This window comes from Strigops habroptila, chromosome 4, assembly GCF_004027225.2.
Source record: "Strigops habroptila isolate Jane chromosome 4, bStrHab1.2.pri, whole genome shotgun sequence".
NCBI lineage: Eukaryota > Metazoa > Chordata > Aves > Psittaciformes > Psittacidae > Strigops > Strigops habroptila.
The window spans coordinates 48,536,381-48,551,794 of NC_046358.1; the positions used below are offsets into that span (position 1 = coordinate 48,536,381).

Here is a 15,414-nt window from a genome sequence, read left to right on the forward strand (position 1 = left end):
GACATGAGCACTTGTGGCTGAGCCCTTCAGAGGCCAGTGTTTAGCTAATTAGGAAGTACCCCAAGTGCTGGGGGTGCGCTTGAAAGGAAAAATGTATTGTTGGGGTCTTTGGGGTGAATGTGGGGCTGATGGAAAGAGGGGGGAGGACTCATTTTTTCCCACAAGCAGTTGTGAAAAGGTGTCAGCTGTTTACACCCACTGCGCCGGGGACTGTCATGGCTTTGATCTCGGACTGGGGACTCCCCCCCACTGCAGTGATGAGATATGCTCCACTCTTGCAAGGTTTTCTGGTTGGTGGTGTGGGCTTGGACCATGGTTTCAGCTGCTGTTGATGGCCGGGAGCTGATTCTGCTTGCTGCAGGTCACTGGCCAGTGTGGCACTTTGCCAGTAACCAGGAGATTTGCATCCTCTTCTATGCTTGGCTCTTACCAGCCTCCAGCACCAACCCACCCAGCCATGTTTCCACTACTCCCCTGAGCATAATTTCATTGCACTTACATCTGAAGTACAGAAACTGTTATCGCAGTAACATGGCTTACTGCAAAATATCAGTACATTTCATTTCCCTGGCAGGAAAGTTGCATGTCTGACTTTCAGCCCCAGCAATCTCAATGGATCCATTTTTAGTGTCAGTTAGGTTTAGTTTTACATTGACCATGATAAAGTGGTACAGCCAAATACATTGTAAGATGTATTTTGGAGCCCTGACCAAATGACATAGATACTGATTTCAACACTATTAAAAACAAACACACAAACGGTTATTTTTATATTGGCTCCTAAGCTAACAAGCCGCTTTTAACTGGGTGTCCTACACGAGCATTGCTGTTTTGTAAGCTGAAACATTACGTCTGACTTAAGTGTTCACCTCCAGTTGGACTTTATAAACATGTTTTCCACGAAGGGACGAGGGGAGGACTTCCTGTGTGAACAATTTCCTCAAAGGAAGCACAAGCATCAAATTTTCTTGTTTATATAAAATGTTGCTTTTGCACACAACAAAAAGCAAAAATTCTTGCGGCTGTTCAGTTGGGGTAATTTTAGGAAGTATCAACAAGCAAAAAGGAAGGGAAGGGTTATGTTGTAATTAAAAAAAGATTGCTTTCAAACTCCTTAAAAATTGTGTGTATCCTAATGCTGTCCTCCATATAGTTCAAGGCTGTAAAAGAGCTTTGGGAGACATTTTCTCAGTACTTTCGAATGTCGGATCAAATACTTACTGTTTTCCTGAAATTTTCTATTACTGGACATGCTTGCAAGGGTCTTTGGTAGAAGAAAAGAAGTTAACAGCAGCTGACCCATTAGCATCCTGAAATGCTGTTTGAAGGTAGTGCAAGTCCAAGGTACTGCGAGCAAAATGATCAGGGAGTGTTCTCTGCAGAGGCTGCCAAATACAAATAATTTTACTGCATGGGGCTGTGTATTTGGAGGCAATGTGAGCTGATTAAATTCATTAAAGCGGCTGAAGGAATGAGGGTGTACTCAGACAACCTCATTTAAAATACATATTTTCCTAGAGGATGGGCATTAGTCTGGGTCAGGGTCAGGCTAATGGCTCAAGCTTCCTCCCCACCCAAACATGGGGTGGAGCCAGGGGCTCTGGCAAGCGGTGCAGGACCCACACAATCAGCATAGGTCTCACTTTAACATGTCTGTAACTTATAAATGATTCACCTCAGTGATTATTTTGGGCAAGCTTTCCATAGACAAGCTGCATCTCATTATTAGTGGGGTTTTTTTAACTTCCTACCTATTTATTTCATCAGCTGTCCCAGTGACTTTATGTCATGGTACATTTGTTACTTCCTTATTTGTGTTTTAAAAAAGATGCCGCCTCTCTCTGCCAAGGAGAACACAGGCTGCTGGCAGCACAGTAGCTTATTTTTGCATCCTTGTTCCTTTGGTTTTGGTTAGTGACCTTCACTTGCTCCACAGTGCCCAGGGTAGTATCTTAGGTATCAGCCAGGATACATGTCCTCACCCTGCTGCTTCAGGCACATGTTAGGTGTGGGTGGCCTCTAGCCGGCAGTGGCTGCCGAGCTGAAAAGCAATGAAGTTTTAAATAGCAAAAGGAGATGCAGTAAGAGATTTTAGCTTACCCAAAATTGTCATGTGTAGCTGGAGGCAAGAATGACCAGGGTATGGTCAAAGAGAAAAGTAGCGTGTCCTGCGGTGTTGTACATGGCTTGAAAAGAATAAAATACAGTACTTTGAGAGGAATGCATGTCCAAGTGGAGAATGACCATCGTTGTAGCTTCCTTTAGTTTATGGATAAAGAAATGTAAACTGCTCTTCCAGTCTTAAGCAAACAGAAGAAGCTGGTTCCTAAGCTCTGTGTTTATGTAGTTCCTTTCCAGGTTAGCGTATCACCCAAAAAAAGGGGATGGTCGTTGACATCTCTTCCTTCCTCCCCACCCCCTATTTCTGGGCTTTTTATAGACATGGGAAGGGAGGAAGGAAAGAATGCAAAGCGAAAATTAGTCTTCAATTCTCAAAGCAGCATGTGAACTTTTACATTCTTTAGTTTAATTCCCTTTTTTATGAGAAATCATTGAAATAATGAAGCTTTTTAAAAAACATAAGTTCACGCATCTTAAGATTTATTTGTGCTGTTTTTTTGTTTGTTTGGGGTTTTTTTGCTATTATTGTCTGGAGAAGATAAGTTCCTGTCAAAAAGAGCTTAAAAAATTGTTTGGATGCTCTATTATTCCCCGTGAGGTCTAAAAATAGAGGCTGATGAGGAATTGCTTGTAGACTCGCTGTTCTGCTTGGAGGGTTTAGCTTATGTCTTCTGACATTGCAACAGCTGAGTTTTACAGAAGCACCAAGGCTGGGCTTATCGAGCGTAAGCAAGGAGGAGACCAAATCTCTTTATCAGCTGTCTTGCTTCTTTCCTCCCATCTCCATGCTTGGGCAGAAGACGTTAACCTGAGTGCCATGGCAGAGCACGAAGAAATGTGGGTCAATGTGAGAGCAAGACGTCGTGCTGGGAGCACAGGAAGGTTGAGGTTTTATTTACTGGCAGTGCTGCTGTGTGAGCTGGTTGTGGGGAGTGTGCATAGCAAATAATTGCAGCCTTACATTGAGTGGTTTCTGTAACTAGAAGACTTGGCCAATGTATTTAGATTTCATTGTATTGCCATAGTCTAGTGGCAAAGAATTAATCATTGTGGCCACAGTTTGCCATCATACTTTAAAAGCTTGGTGCGAATTGGGAAGGAAATTGGGAAATGTGTGTAATCTGCATTATAATGTGTGTAAGCCTTATTATAAGTTACTCAGTGATAATGTATATATAATGTAATCTGTATTATAGGTTACTTCACGAAAGTAACCTATAATAACACTCTGAAAGGGTGTGAAGTCTTCTGCACTTTGGGGGTCTCTGAGTTGTTGTATCCAGGTGCTGGAGGGGTGACAGCTGGCAAATTCTGCACAGGACAGCCCAGGAATGTGGAGAAAAGTCCATTTGCAGGTGCTTGTGAGTGGGATCGGAGGAGAGGTGGTGTTGTTAAAGTGGCTGCTTATGACGAAAGGGAGCTGTGCTTCCTCTCCCCAGCATCAACACACACTTCCGGCTCCCAGCACTTGCTGGCTTCAAACAGAAGCATTGCGCTTTGGGGTAATGTCTTGATTTCACACTTGTGAAACCAGAGCATTGCTTAAAAACTTGTTTTAAAAAACTGATAGCTATATGCTGGGCTCTGGTGTCCTTTGAACTGTGTTAGCTGTTTGGATGTATTGGGTAGGTACTGCAAGTGCTGAAAGGTGGCTCAGGTGGCACTGCCAGATCTTCTGCCATGCGAGTTGGTAACGTGTTTCTTGTCTTAACCTGACCAAAGTCCTGGAGGAATGGCCTGGACCCTCCACTGGATCTCTTCTTGGCAGCAGTATGCTCTTAGATCGGCTGAAGTCAGGTGTAATACTGTGCCTTTGGCTTGGGCAGGGGGCATATTCTGCCTGCTGGATTGCCAGTAGCATGTGTTTGCTGGTACAAAGGTGTGATAGAGTCAGAGATCTGCATGGGAAGCCCTCCATCCCCTGGCACTCAACCAGGCCAGAAAATGGGCTAAAACACAGCTCCCCTGCTGCAAACCAGGTGCTGAGTTGTGTCTTAGCTGAACATCCCTAGATAAACACCCTGGACAAGATGATGTGCAGCTGGAAGCATACAGCTGGTTTTCAATACCTGGCACGTATGGTCAGATAGTTACAAAACTCCTGCCCAGCCCCAAACAAAATCCCTATAATGAGTCCTCTGTATTAGCACAAGTCCTGGCTGGGCTGATGCTGTGAGCTGGGTGGGGAGGAAACTCATCCAGAAAACACCACCAAATCAACAAAATTTGAGCATGACCTACACCAAGGGTTTGCTTGCAGCGCAGACGAGTGTAGTTTACTTTCTGCCTTTGGGTGCCCTCCAGTTACAGCCTATTTCTTCCCCAGCAGTCTGAGATGCTGCCTTGCTGCCCACTCCAATGTGATCCATCTTTCCTCTGAATGTAAACGATGGTGCCTCTGCTGTACCAAAACTGGAAAACTTAACTCCCTTATTTCCTTTGCAGTGAGCCTGGGGGAAGAGAGAGCCTGTGTGTGGATTGCGTCCCACCTTGCCTTTTCTCCCAGCCCCTTGCAGCGAGCTCTCATGTGCCAGAGGGAAGGGGAGAGCCTCACTGAACTGGAACAGCACGAGTGAGGACAAAGCGCATTTGGCTGGGGGTCCTCGCCACCCTGCGGCGGAGACAACCAGCTCCTGCCAGGTAGATGCCCACAGGGGAGAAGACAAGTTCAGCTGAGCTGATGCATCTCGGCACCTGATACCAGGTTCAGGTAAGGGCACGTTGCTTGGAGCTGGGTTTTATTTCCGCATTTTCTTCTCTGAACTCACAAACTGGCTCCAGAGTAGGTGAGAATCACCCCAAGAGCCATTGTGTGCTGTGGGTCAGTGTGCTGATAAATCTGTAGGGTCTTGTCTGTGATGATGCTGTGACTTTGTTAGTGGCCTCAAAATGAGGTTCTCACTTGGGTGTTCCCAGTGGCTCTGCTAAAGGAAGTGAGCATGTTTTTATCCAACATGGCATCCAGTGCAGTTTCAGTTACAGTTTACTGGGATAGGAGCTCGTTTGAATTTTCTGTAACACATCTGTGATTCATTTAAAGTGATCTATGGGCAGTCATTTTCGAAGACCCTGAGACAGTTAAAACATAAACCTCCTTGCAATTCAACTGGTTACTGCTCCTTGTGCCCTTAAAAAAACCAAGCAAACCAGTTTGCTTCTGTGCTCCTGAGTTTTTGTTGTAGTCAAGGAAATAAGCATGCAAACAGGATCTCCTGTATCTTGGTTCATCCTGCTTGATAGTAATTTCATTCCTGAAGTTGTAAATGACTGTGAGTCCAAGTCTGGCTTCCTTTTTGGTAGCAGGATTGTGAGTGCGTGCCAGATTTGGGCCAAGATTGGTGCAGTCAATGGTGTGTAGTATTGGAGCTGGTGCCTGGCCAGGATGTTCGCAGTCTGGATTTGTTAATGAGAGAGGAGCTGTAGGTGGGGACCAGCAGAAGTCCTCAGTGTAAGGTCCTTGAATGTGTTGTCCATTTTGGGATTGAAATTTGGGTTTCTAGTAAACAATACCGTGGCAGCTGTGACGATGGAGGTGGGGATGCTGGCCAGTCTTGTACCAAAATCTCAGTAGCAGCTTGATTTCAGTGTGGGGAGCCATGTCTTGTAAAGCAGAAGCTCTGCTTGCTTCTGGCAGCACATGGCCGTCACTTCCTTCTGTGGCTTGTCACCTCCTGGGCACGCAGGCATGCGTACCAGCACCTGCCTGCAGCAGCCTGTAGCTCCTCCTGGGTGTCTTATGAGGCTTTGAGGTTTTCTTGGGTCGTGGCAATGCAACTGAAGCAGACCCAAAGCCGTACTCATTTTGGCTGTGCTTGGTAGGTATATGTGATGGTGTAACCCCGCAGCTTTGCTTTTGAGAGGCTTTAAGCATGCGGGATGACAGCTCCTCTCAGATCGCAGCTGCTAACTGTACCCCCCAAATTATACCAGGATGGGGAGGTGGCACATAGCTAATAGCCTGCATGGTTTGAAGCATGCTGAGGTGCCGTTTGATGCAGTTAAATCCCCTCCCAATAGGGTTTATTCAACTTTCTGCAGCTTGCTTTAGCCGCTTCGCAAGCAGCCTGTTGCACCGCTTCGTGTGGCCAGGTTTATTCCAGGGTGTGCGACTGCACGAGTCACTGTTAAAACTAGTAATAGCTTTAGAAGTGAGAGCAGTCCTTTGCTGAGAAGTGGTGCAGACTGCAGGTGCACCTCATGCAGGAGTTTCATCTCTTAGCAGATGTCCTATAAGCATTTTCACTTGCATAGATGCTTAAGCATTTACTTTAAGCCTGTTCCACTTAAAGAGAAATTGCAGGCTTATATCTTAGATGGCTGAAAACATAAAACACTGTTAAAATATGCTTTTAAAATAGAACAAGAAACAGGAACAGCAGCTTGTTGAGTTTCGGCAGCAGTAGATGTGGTTGTAGTAAGTTCGCACCTTTACTACTTTATTCCACAGCACTAGTTTCAGTTTGATACCACGCTAGCATGGTGTTTCAGTACGGGTGTCAAAAGTTGCCTCCATTTCTCCTTTTTCAATGACCTTCTGCTTGTAATAGCATGCAGAACAAAAATCATATGTTTTTGTGGGTTTGGGTGCAGATGGGCAGGGGAAACATTAGCAGCCATGAGAGGTTACTGAAGCAAAAATGCAAATTTTACACATTTTGCCCTGGAGATCTATCATGCTAAGGAGGGGTGCAGGCAGTTGAAATGACTCTCCTTGGGGGAGGTAACAGTTAAAATTTCGTAACTCAACTGTATTTTGCTGTACACCTGCGTCATGCTTGCCTTTAATTTGCTCTGACTGGTAGATGCAGCGGGAGTGGGGAAGTTACCAAAACATATAGTCTGTATCCTCAGGTGGCTTGAGTAGATACTTTTCTACAATATAAAATGTTTAAAAATTGGGTTCTAGAATATCCCCAAATCTAGCTCAAGGTTGAGAACATGATGCTATGTTGTACTTCTGAAAAGAGGAGATTTTACTGATATTTTAGTTTTCAAAAGCCCTTCTGCCAAGTGATGCTAAATCTAAAGTTCACTTTGCAGCAAAATGGTCAAGTCAAGCAATATAAGTATGATGTTAGTGCAGCCTAGCAGTATAAAACTTGTCTGAAACCAATATAAAAGCATGTAAAACTTTTGTGCTTTCTTTGTAAGGAGGCAGAAAGGGCTTGGAGAGACTAAAAGTTCAGCAGCTCAGATGGGTTGCTTGGTAGCATCACCGCAGCTACTCCATTCAAAGGCTGGGAAAATGCTTTCTAGCCAAGGTCGCAACAGCAAAACCACTTTGTGAGGAGGGCTCGGAGGAGTCACATCTGGAACCATGCTGAGAGGTCATCTTGAGACATGCTGATGTGCAGCCCCTGCAACCTTCTGCAGCACGGGGCCCATCAACTGAGCCTTTGATGTCTCAGTTCCAGTCCATAGCCAATTGCATTTTTGATGGATCAGATTCTGCATACTGATCTTGCATCCTGGTGGAGTTCATGGAAGTTTGTCCTTGTTTCATATAAATTGGGCAGTGGGGAGAGGGAGACCTTGGCAAGCAACCTCTGTGGAAAGAGGTGGCAGTATCTGTGTCTTCTGCAGGTCCTGGCACAAAGGGAGCAAACCAGACAGGGTGATTGCTAATGGGTTTATAAGCAGGAGGCATCATGTCAAGATTGGGGGTGACAGGGGACGTGTGTGTTCATTTCCTCGGGTCATGGCATGAGTAGCACTGCCACCGGACCATGGGAAAAGCTCAGTTCCTCTTCTGGGCAGTGAGCAGGGTTGCAACATGTAAGTTGAGTGACTGGTGGCCAGAGATTCCCATGCTCCTGGCCAGGCTGGTCCTGGTAGGTACCACCCCATGCCAGGCAGTGGGAGCTCCGCAGGTATTACTGGAAAAACACAGGACTTTTGGGGGAGGGTAATAACAGTAAACCTGATTTACGGATAACAATTTTGGGACCAAGTCTTGGATTTTTGATGCAGACACCTTCTTTCTGCTGCCAATACTTGAGGTCCCAGCTGGTGAATTAATTTCAGGGACGTTGTTCTCATTCAAAACGTGGATATTTTATTTCAGGTTTGCTGATGGCTAGGTAGAGTTCCATGCTGGTAGGCAGTAACATGCATTTTTATTAAGCATCTTCAAGCTTACTGTTGTTGGGATTGATTTTTACTTCCTTAAATTGGAAGCTGCAAGTTTTAGTGTGAGATGACAGATGGTGGGGTTTTTCAACTCATTCTTTTTCAAAGGAACTAGTTGTTAACTTTGTTTCCTAGTTGAATTTAAGTGTGCATGTCTTGGGGCATCTTTTGCTTATATCCTAGTAAATTTATTTAATGCCATTCTGACATTGTTCACATTTACTTACCATTCCTTTTCACAGCTGCTTCACCTTGTGCGTTTATCATGCAAAAAAAACCCAACCCTGTTTGCTGAGAAAATACGGAATTCATAGAAAAAATTGGGTGGTAAGCTGGAGAAAGTAATTTGAGTGGTGTATTAAAAAGTAAGTCTTCAGTCTTATATATGGACAAGTGTGGCAGTTACAGGCTGCGTCTATTTATAGGTAGCCTATTTATATCCAGGCAGAATGATGTGCATCATCAAACTCTCCAGAAAATAAATGTCTCAGTAGTTTTCATATAAACAATGTGTAATTTCCCTCAAGCAAATGCTATAACTTTATGGTGTCAAGCTACTCTGGAGTTAGATAATAAATATACCCATATTCAATGTATGAATTCAATTCATACATTCAGTTGTGTTATATATACAATATTCAAACTAGCCACATTATTTATTTTGTTAAATAATAAAAATACCCATATTCAATATCTTTATTCAACAGAGGCCATTACAGAGCTAAGCTCTATTCTGTTGCTTCTCCAGAGTACTTTGAAAATCACCTAGTCAAGCACAGCATTGCCTTTGTACTCCAAAAAGCGACAGGGTTACGGTCAGAAGCCAAGGCGGGTGCAGCCACCTGCCATCTCCATCCCTCCCACTGCCATCAACATTTTCTCTGCTTTCCAGTTTTCCTAAACTTGGACTTCTGTGCTGTTATAGCAGAAAGAGAAAACAAATGTGCACATTCCAGGCATGAGATGCAAAACTGTCTCCTTTGCACCACTCTGGCATTTCTGGCTGCAGAGGGGCTTTCGCAGAAGCAGAAGCCAGAATATATGTGGTCTTGCTGCTGTCTCCTGCTGTGTAAACCCTCCCATGCTACTGAGCCACTCTTCCTTTAGTTATTCTATTACAGAGTGTGGTCAGAGACATTCAGAATAACTTTCTCTTTGTAAACGTCTTGGAAAAAATGACCATTTCATTTGACACACAGTTTATTTTTTCCTTCAAACTTGCAGAATATTTGTATTTTTAGCTGCATGTAAAGAACCTAATTTGAATTCTTTGGCCCCTTAACTAACAACCGAGAAACAAATGTCAGAAATGGGGGAGTGAATTTGTCTTGGAGTTAAACTTCACAGAAGAAAGATGTGAGAAGGAGAAGATACAGCTAGATTAGATGACACCATGAGACAGTTACTCAGACCTTGCTACTTTGAAAAATGAAGCTGTGATTAACATGTATTGAGCAAAATTCACAGGAACATTTGAAGTAAGAGATGTAGCTTGGAAAAATAAGGGAACAATACACGCTTTAATATTTCCATCCTTGCTTTGTTTTGATTGTGGAGTCAATAATAAGGAAAGATACACCCATTCCTGCTGTGAATTTGAAGAGTTTGCTTTTTTCTGGTGTCTGTATTAGTGAGTGTAAAGCAGTGAATCGCCTGTGCTGTTGGCTGATAATGTGTCACAGAAGAGCTGCCTTGGTTATTGTGTGTGGCTTAATATTTCTATCACACTGGGAGCAATGGCTGCTTTCAAAATGAAGAGTGTGGAAAAGATGGATCTCCTGGCAGTCTCCATCTGTGCCTGAAAGACACGGTGGCAGCGAGCAGGTTGCATTAAGAAGCTGGTAAAATGAGACAAATAATAAGTTACAGATGTCTGAAGGCGCAGAGAAGCGGGCTGAGCCTTGGAGAGCACTAATGCTTTTGCTCATCATAGGTCCCCCAGTTCTCTCTTACTGCTCTAGGGTTTTTACCCTTAAGGAAAAATTGCATTCCTCAGGTCATCCCAAGTGCAATGCCTTTGGCTGCTGTGGCTTGTCTGGTGCCGAATGCTGCCGTCCAGATGCAGCTTCAGTCAGAAGCTGGGGTAGCATATCCTACAAGAACCCTTCAGGTTCCTCCTGAACGGAGGTCAGGATGGTGCCTGGTGTCCATTAGAGAACTTCAATGGCAACTTGAAGTAAACTTGTTCTTGAACAGCCTTAAAATATTTTCCCCCCTGTCACATTACAAATCATCTGGTGATTTACCCAGAACATATGAAAGCTAAACAAATCAAGTAATACATATCAGAGGTTTGTTGTAGGGCTTGAAAGGAGCTCCCTGGAACATCTGTGGTTCCCCTCCCAGAACAGGCTTGAAAGCCTTGTACAAGAAATCACGGAATTTTGAAAATAAAAAAAGAGCAGTTGACTTCATGTTGCATCTAAAGCTGGAAAGTAAATCCTGCATTGCTGTGCTCTGGTGCTTTCCCAAAGCGCTGGTTACCACCCCTTTGCAGAGAAGAGGATCACTGCTATCCACAGGTAAAAACACTGTGCAGTAGCTGCTCAAGAACAAGTTTACTGCGTTGCTCCTGTAGCCCAAAGATTTGGATAATGTGGCTTGTAGTAGCCTGGCTTTAGGTGGTGTCATTGTCATTGTGTGGTCTGAGCTGGGTCACGGATCACCGTTTCAGAGGAGGAGGACTTGGTAAACCTTCCCTCTGCCCTCTTCCTTGCAGCCACCCCTGGTGACTGTGGTTCCTTGGGGGTTTGTCTGCCCATGTTTTCTCCTCCTGTCTTAAATCAGCCTTTTTCTTTGGTGAACAGCAAGAAACTAGCTATGGCTGGATAGGGAGGATGCTCCTTTGGGCTTCTACAAGACAACACACGAGTTGCGTTTGGTGTGGGAAGTTATCTTGCTCATACCTATGTGTATGGGACAAAGCAGAGCAGTTGGCACAGACCCCAAAGAGCTAGACTGAGTCTTGTTTAGATCAAGACTGGCCCATCTCTGAGTGGATGGGGACTCTGTGGTCATCTTGCTGCTGTGTTGTTTTTCTTTTAGGGGGTATATAGAAGGCAGTCATCTAGAGAGGCAAATCTACTTGTTGCATGCACACTTCAGTAGGCAAACCCTTCTCCTTTTAGTTTCTCCTTTGATGTTAAATCTGCCTTTGGATGCCCCTACTGAGCATCTCGCAGCTTCACATCCATAGCTGATGGCAAGAGCATGGTAGTTTGCTGTCATCCATGCACTGTACTGTGCAGTGCCCAGCTAGTGCATGACCTGTGCAGTGCAAGGGCTCTGTGGCTGGTTTGCATTTCTTGATTTAAAAGCACGATGTCTTTCATACAGGCATGTGTGTGCCTAAGAATAAAGGCACAATGTCTTGTCTTCCAGCAGACAGGACTCCTCCTTGCTCAAATTCACTTGTGTGCAGAGAGCAAGGAGCTGGCAGTCCTGCTGTGTGCCGGCAAGCTGCATGCACGCTTTGTACAGGCAGGGGCTTTTCAACCTCAGCCTAATTTTAGCTATAGGATATGGCTGGAAGCTAAAGTTGTTAGCAAAGGTTTTTTTCTATTAGCAATTTCCTAAAATATTTCCCATGCTGTGTACACATTTACTTAACCCAGGCCCCTTTTTTTTCTGTCTTACAGCTTCTGACATGAAGAAAGATATAGAGTCTTTAATAGCCCAGGAAAAAGCAGAGATCGTTGCCAAGTATGAGAAGGTACCAACCTTGTGTTTCTCCCCATCCTGCTGGCTAAGGATGAAGCTGTTTTATTGATCAGGATTGCTCTGAATAAGAACTTATGAATCCCTGCAGGCATCACCCCAGTAACCGTCATGCCATCAGGCTTCATGCCAGCTCTCCCTACCTGCTTCTGCCTGCACATCGCTTCTCACCACATCCCTAGAGTTTCTCACAGATCCCTTATATGCTCGGCACAGATACCAAAAGGTCCTGGACTTCCAGTGCATCAGTGCTCCCTAGCACAGGATGGCTTATGCCTGACAGCACTAGTTTCTCTGATATACAGCCCTTCCCAGCGCATAGCAGAGGCACACTAGGATGCTGGATAGGCTGAACTTGCACATTTTTCTCTTGCCTGCATTGTATTTGTCTCTTTAGAGCAGGTTTTGGTCTCCTAGCTCTATGCCTTTTAGCATGCAGGGGGGGAGGGATGCAGGCACTGGGGGTGGGATGCGGGCACTGGGGCATTCCCGATGCTGGAGCCAGCTCACAGGTGTTCTTTCTGCTTTCAGGGCAGGCAGGAGGGAGCTCAGATTGACCTGTGGGAAGATGCTGATTTTACGCTGTATAAGGTTACAGACCGGTTTGGATTCCTGCAGTAAGTTCTCCTGCCCTCTCCTGTTCTCTCTGACCCATATGTCTGTGCATCCATCTGCACCAAGCATGGCAGACCCATAAGCTGCTCTGTGGCTTGGCTTGATCAGTCCCAAATGCAGGAGGAAAGACTAGATGTGCCTCCTCCCTCAACCACACATGTTCAAATACTCTGATGCTTTGAATCTGCTGCAAGGCAAGACTCAGAAATGGTTTCGCATTTGCGAACCATTTCGCAATGGCTCACAAGCCTGACATCAGAAGGTGCAGGCTGGTGCTCCTGTGCTTCCATGAAGGCCCATGGTCTGTTGCAGAGGGAAACGCTCTTGCATTTGCACCTGATGATTCAGAGAGGTAGGAAGAGATGAGAAAAGGTATATGGTCATTCTCAGTTCCCTTAAGAAATCCCCATCCTAAGCAGGGCACAGATGATTTAGATGACTTCTGCCTGGGGAGAATGCTTAAAAGAACTGTTTTTATTCCAAATCTGAACAAAAAGTTGGTATAGTAGGTCTTTTTTAGTACAGGAGGGGGGTTCAAAGCAATTGCTCTCCAGAGATCCTCCCTCCCTGACCTGACCCTTTCTGGAGGGTGGTGGGGTTTTGTCTGGTGCTTCCTTTGCCCCTTTCTCATCGGGGACAGCTGCAGGAAAGGCAGGAAGCCCCCGAGCCATGTCTCCTCAGGTGCCCAAGGTGGTCCCCGAGCGCTCGTCCACACCCTTTCTTGCCCACAGAGTAACCGGTGACCCCTTGCTTTTCCAGCGAGCAGGAGCTGCCAACCTGCACCGCCTTGGAAGAGAAGGTGAGAGCTGCCAGCCCTGTCATCATGGGTATCGATCAGATCCTTGTCACACCAGCTGGGGAGGGGATGGGTTTTGAAGAAACAAATGTGCGCGTGAGAACGAATCAGGCAAACGGTGTCCACTGCTCACTGCTGCTCGCACAGAGGTGGGAACTGCACGTTGCCCAGCTGCTGGAGCTTTTATTTTGCTGGGTCAGGCATCTCCCTTTATCCATGCTGCACTGAAATCGCACCTCTTGAAGCAGTTTGGGGTTTTTCCCTCTGCTTTGGCACAGTGCTTAGCAGCTGTGGCTTGAAAAGGGGAAAGCAGTGGAGGTTGTAGGTAACATTATCTCTATCCTCATCTCCCCTGAGCTGGGAGTATGTCCTCTGTTAGGAGCCTGCTAACTGGGAAGAAATAGCATCTCATTTCTGCCTATCTGATATGATGATACAATTTGAGGCTAGCTGAACCTGCAAAGATATTTGTTGTCAAGGAACACTCTCTCAGAAATGCTTTCTCTACATTAAGCCTGCGTGTCTTGTCATTTTTACCAGTGCTGTTTTAATTACCATGGGTTGAAATTACCAGTTCCTGCAAGCACCTGTGGATTATTCCTACCCCCAATGTGAGGTCTTTGCATAGAAGTTTAAAGATAAAGTTTTCAGGAGGTGTCTTCTGGGGCTTTTTTTCTTAAATTTGTCCTGTCTTCTTCCCCCTTGCACCAGCAAAAACAGCAGGAAATTGAACGTGTGGACAAGTGGCTAAAGATGCTGAAGAAATGGAGCAAATACAGAAACAGTGACAAGGTAAGGAGGAAAAGAAAGAGCCTGTGTCTGGAGGGTGGGGAGTGGTGCATCCTTGCAATGAGTCAGGCTTTTAAAAAGTTGATAAAGAAATCAGAGATCACAGGTAGAATTAGGCAATATTTTCCAGTTAGTCTTTAATATTTTAATGCTTTCCTTGAAGTTGCTGGGGGAAAAGACAAGGAAAAAGTCCTGTTCTGACTAGCATAGTTTTAAAATGGTTTTGTAAATGCTGCTAGCACATTTGCACTTCTGCTACACTGTGCAAGCAGGAGCACAGCAGAGATGTTCGTGTGCCTAGCTGGGTCCCTTCCCTGTGAGAGAAGAGGGCATTGCGTGCCGCAGGTTGTTTCTGTGTCTCCACCACTTGGGAATGGCGTGGGAGATGTGACCAATACAGTTCAGCCGATGTTCCTCGTATATTCTTTTTCTAGCTCTTGTATTTTGCTTCTAGCTGAGCCTATGAGAAGCCTCTTAGGTGTTAGATTGTGTGCACCTATCTGTGTAAATCAAGGATGGAGACACCAACCTTGTGTCTCAGCTTTGGTGTTCAAAAGAGACTGCGTCAAACACTATTACAAAACTATGTTGGTTTTAATAAATAATATTTGTAATATGTTCCAATTACAAACTTCTTGAAACAGAAAACCATTAAACCTAATGACAGGACCCTTGTTGGGTAGGGGGAGGAGCATTATGCCTGACCTGCTCTGCTTATGGCGCTCTGCGCAGGAGAGGGTCTTGAAGCCCAGAGTCGCGTTGTTGCCAGGGCCTTTGCAGCCTTCTTGTTTGGCAGGAGGAGCAGGTTGTTCAGCTATATTGCTTCTAGGTCCTGTTGAGAGCCCTCTGGAAAAACTTGAGCTCAGTTGAAAGGTTGTGCAGAGGATATCTGTGTAGCTGGAGGGGGAACATTGAGCGGATCACCCCCTCAGCTGGCCATCCAGAGAGATGTCAGGTTCAGACAGCCAAAGACCAGCTGCAGTCTTGTCCTTTTTTTAAAACAAAACAAAACCAACCCCTTATCTTCATTTTACAGCAGGGATGGAGTGCAGATGGGCTTGGGATTTTACAATCCTTCTATTCATTTCGGGGTGGTTCTAATTATTTTGTTCATCAGTGCTCCTCCACAGGCAAAAAGGGCTCTCCCATGGCTTTGGTTTTTCTAATTAGAAGTTAGCACTAGCTGGTTAATGGCCTTGTGGGTAAAACAAATTCCATCAGAGTGCAGGGAATTCCTTGAAGTCCTG

General features: G+C 45.2%; 1 protein-coding gene across 6 annotated transcripts in view; it reads left to right on the forward strand.

Moving 5' to 3' along the window:
• LOC115607638 (USP6 N-terminal-like protein) overlaps nt 1-15,414 on the forward strand; it is an 84,797-nt gene that overhangs the window by 39,427 nt on the left and 29,956 nt on the right. For 2 of the 6 annotated variants that reach the window (XM_030485166.1, XM_030485167.1), the window contains 5 exons: nt 4,567-4,831; nt 11,889-11,962; nt 12,499-12,584; nt 13,342-13,381; nt 14,090-14,170. In XM_030485166.1, coding sequence (XP_030341026.1) covers nt 11,897-11,962; nt 12,499-12,584; nt 13,342-13,381; nt 14,090-14,170 — 273 coding nt within the window. In that variant the 5' untranslated portion in view covers nt 4,567-4,831; nt 11,889-11,896. Of the gene's footprint in view, nt 1-4,566; nt 4,832-9,750; nt 10,092-11,888; nt 11,963-12,498; nt 12,585-13,341; nt 13,382-14,089; nt 14,171-15,414 lie in introns of those variants that run through there. The other 4 variants (XM_030485170.1, XM_030485168.1, XM_030485169.1 and 1 more) reach the window with 3 other exon arrangements.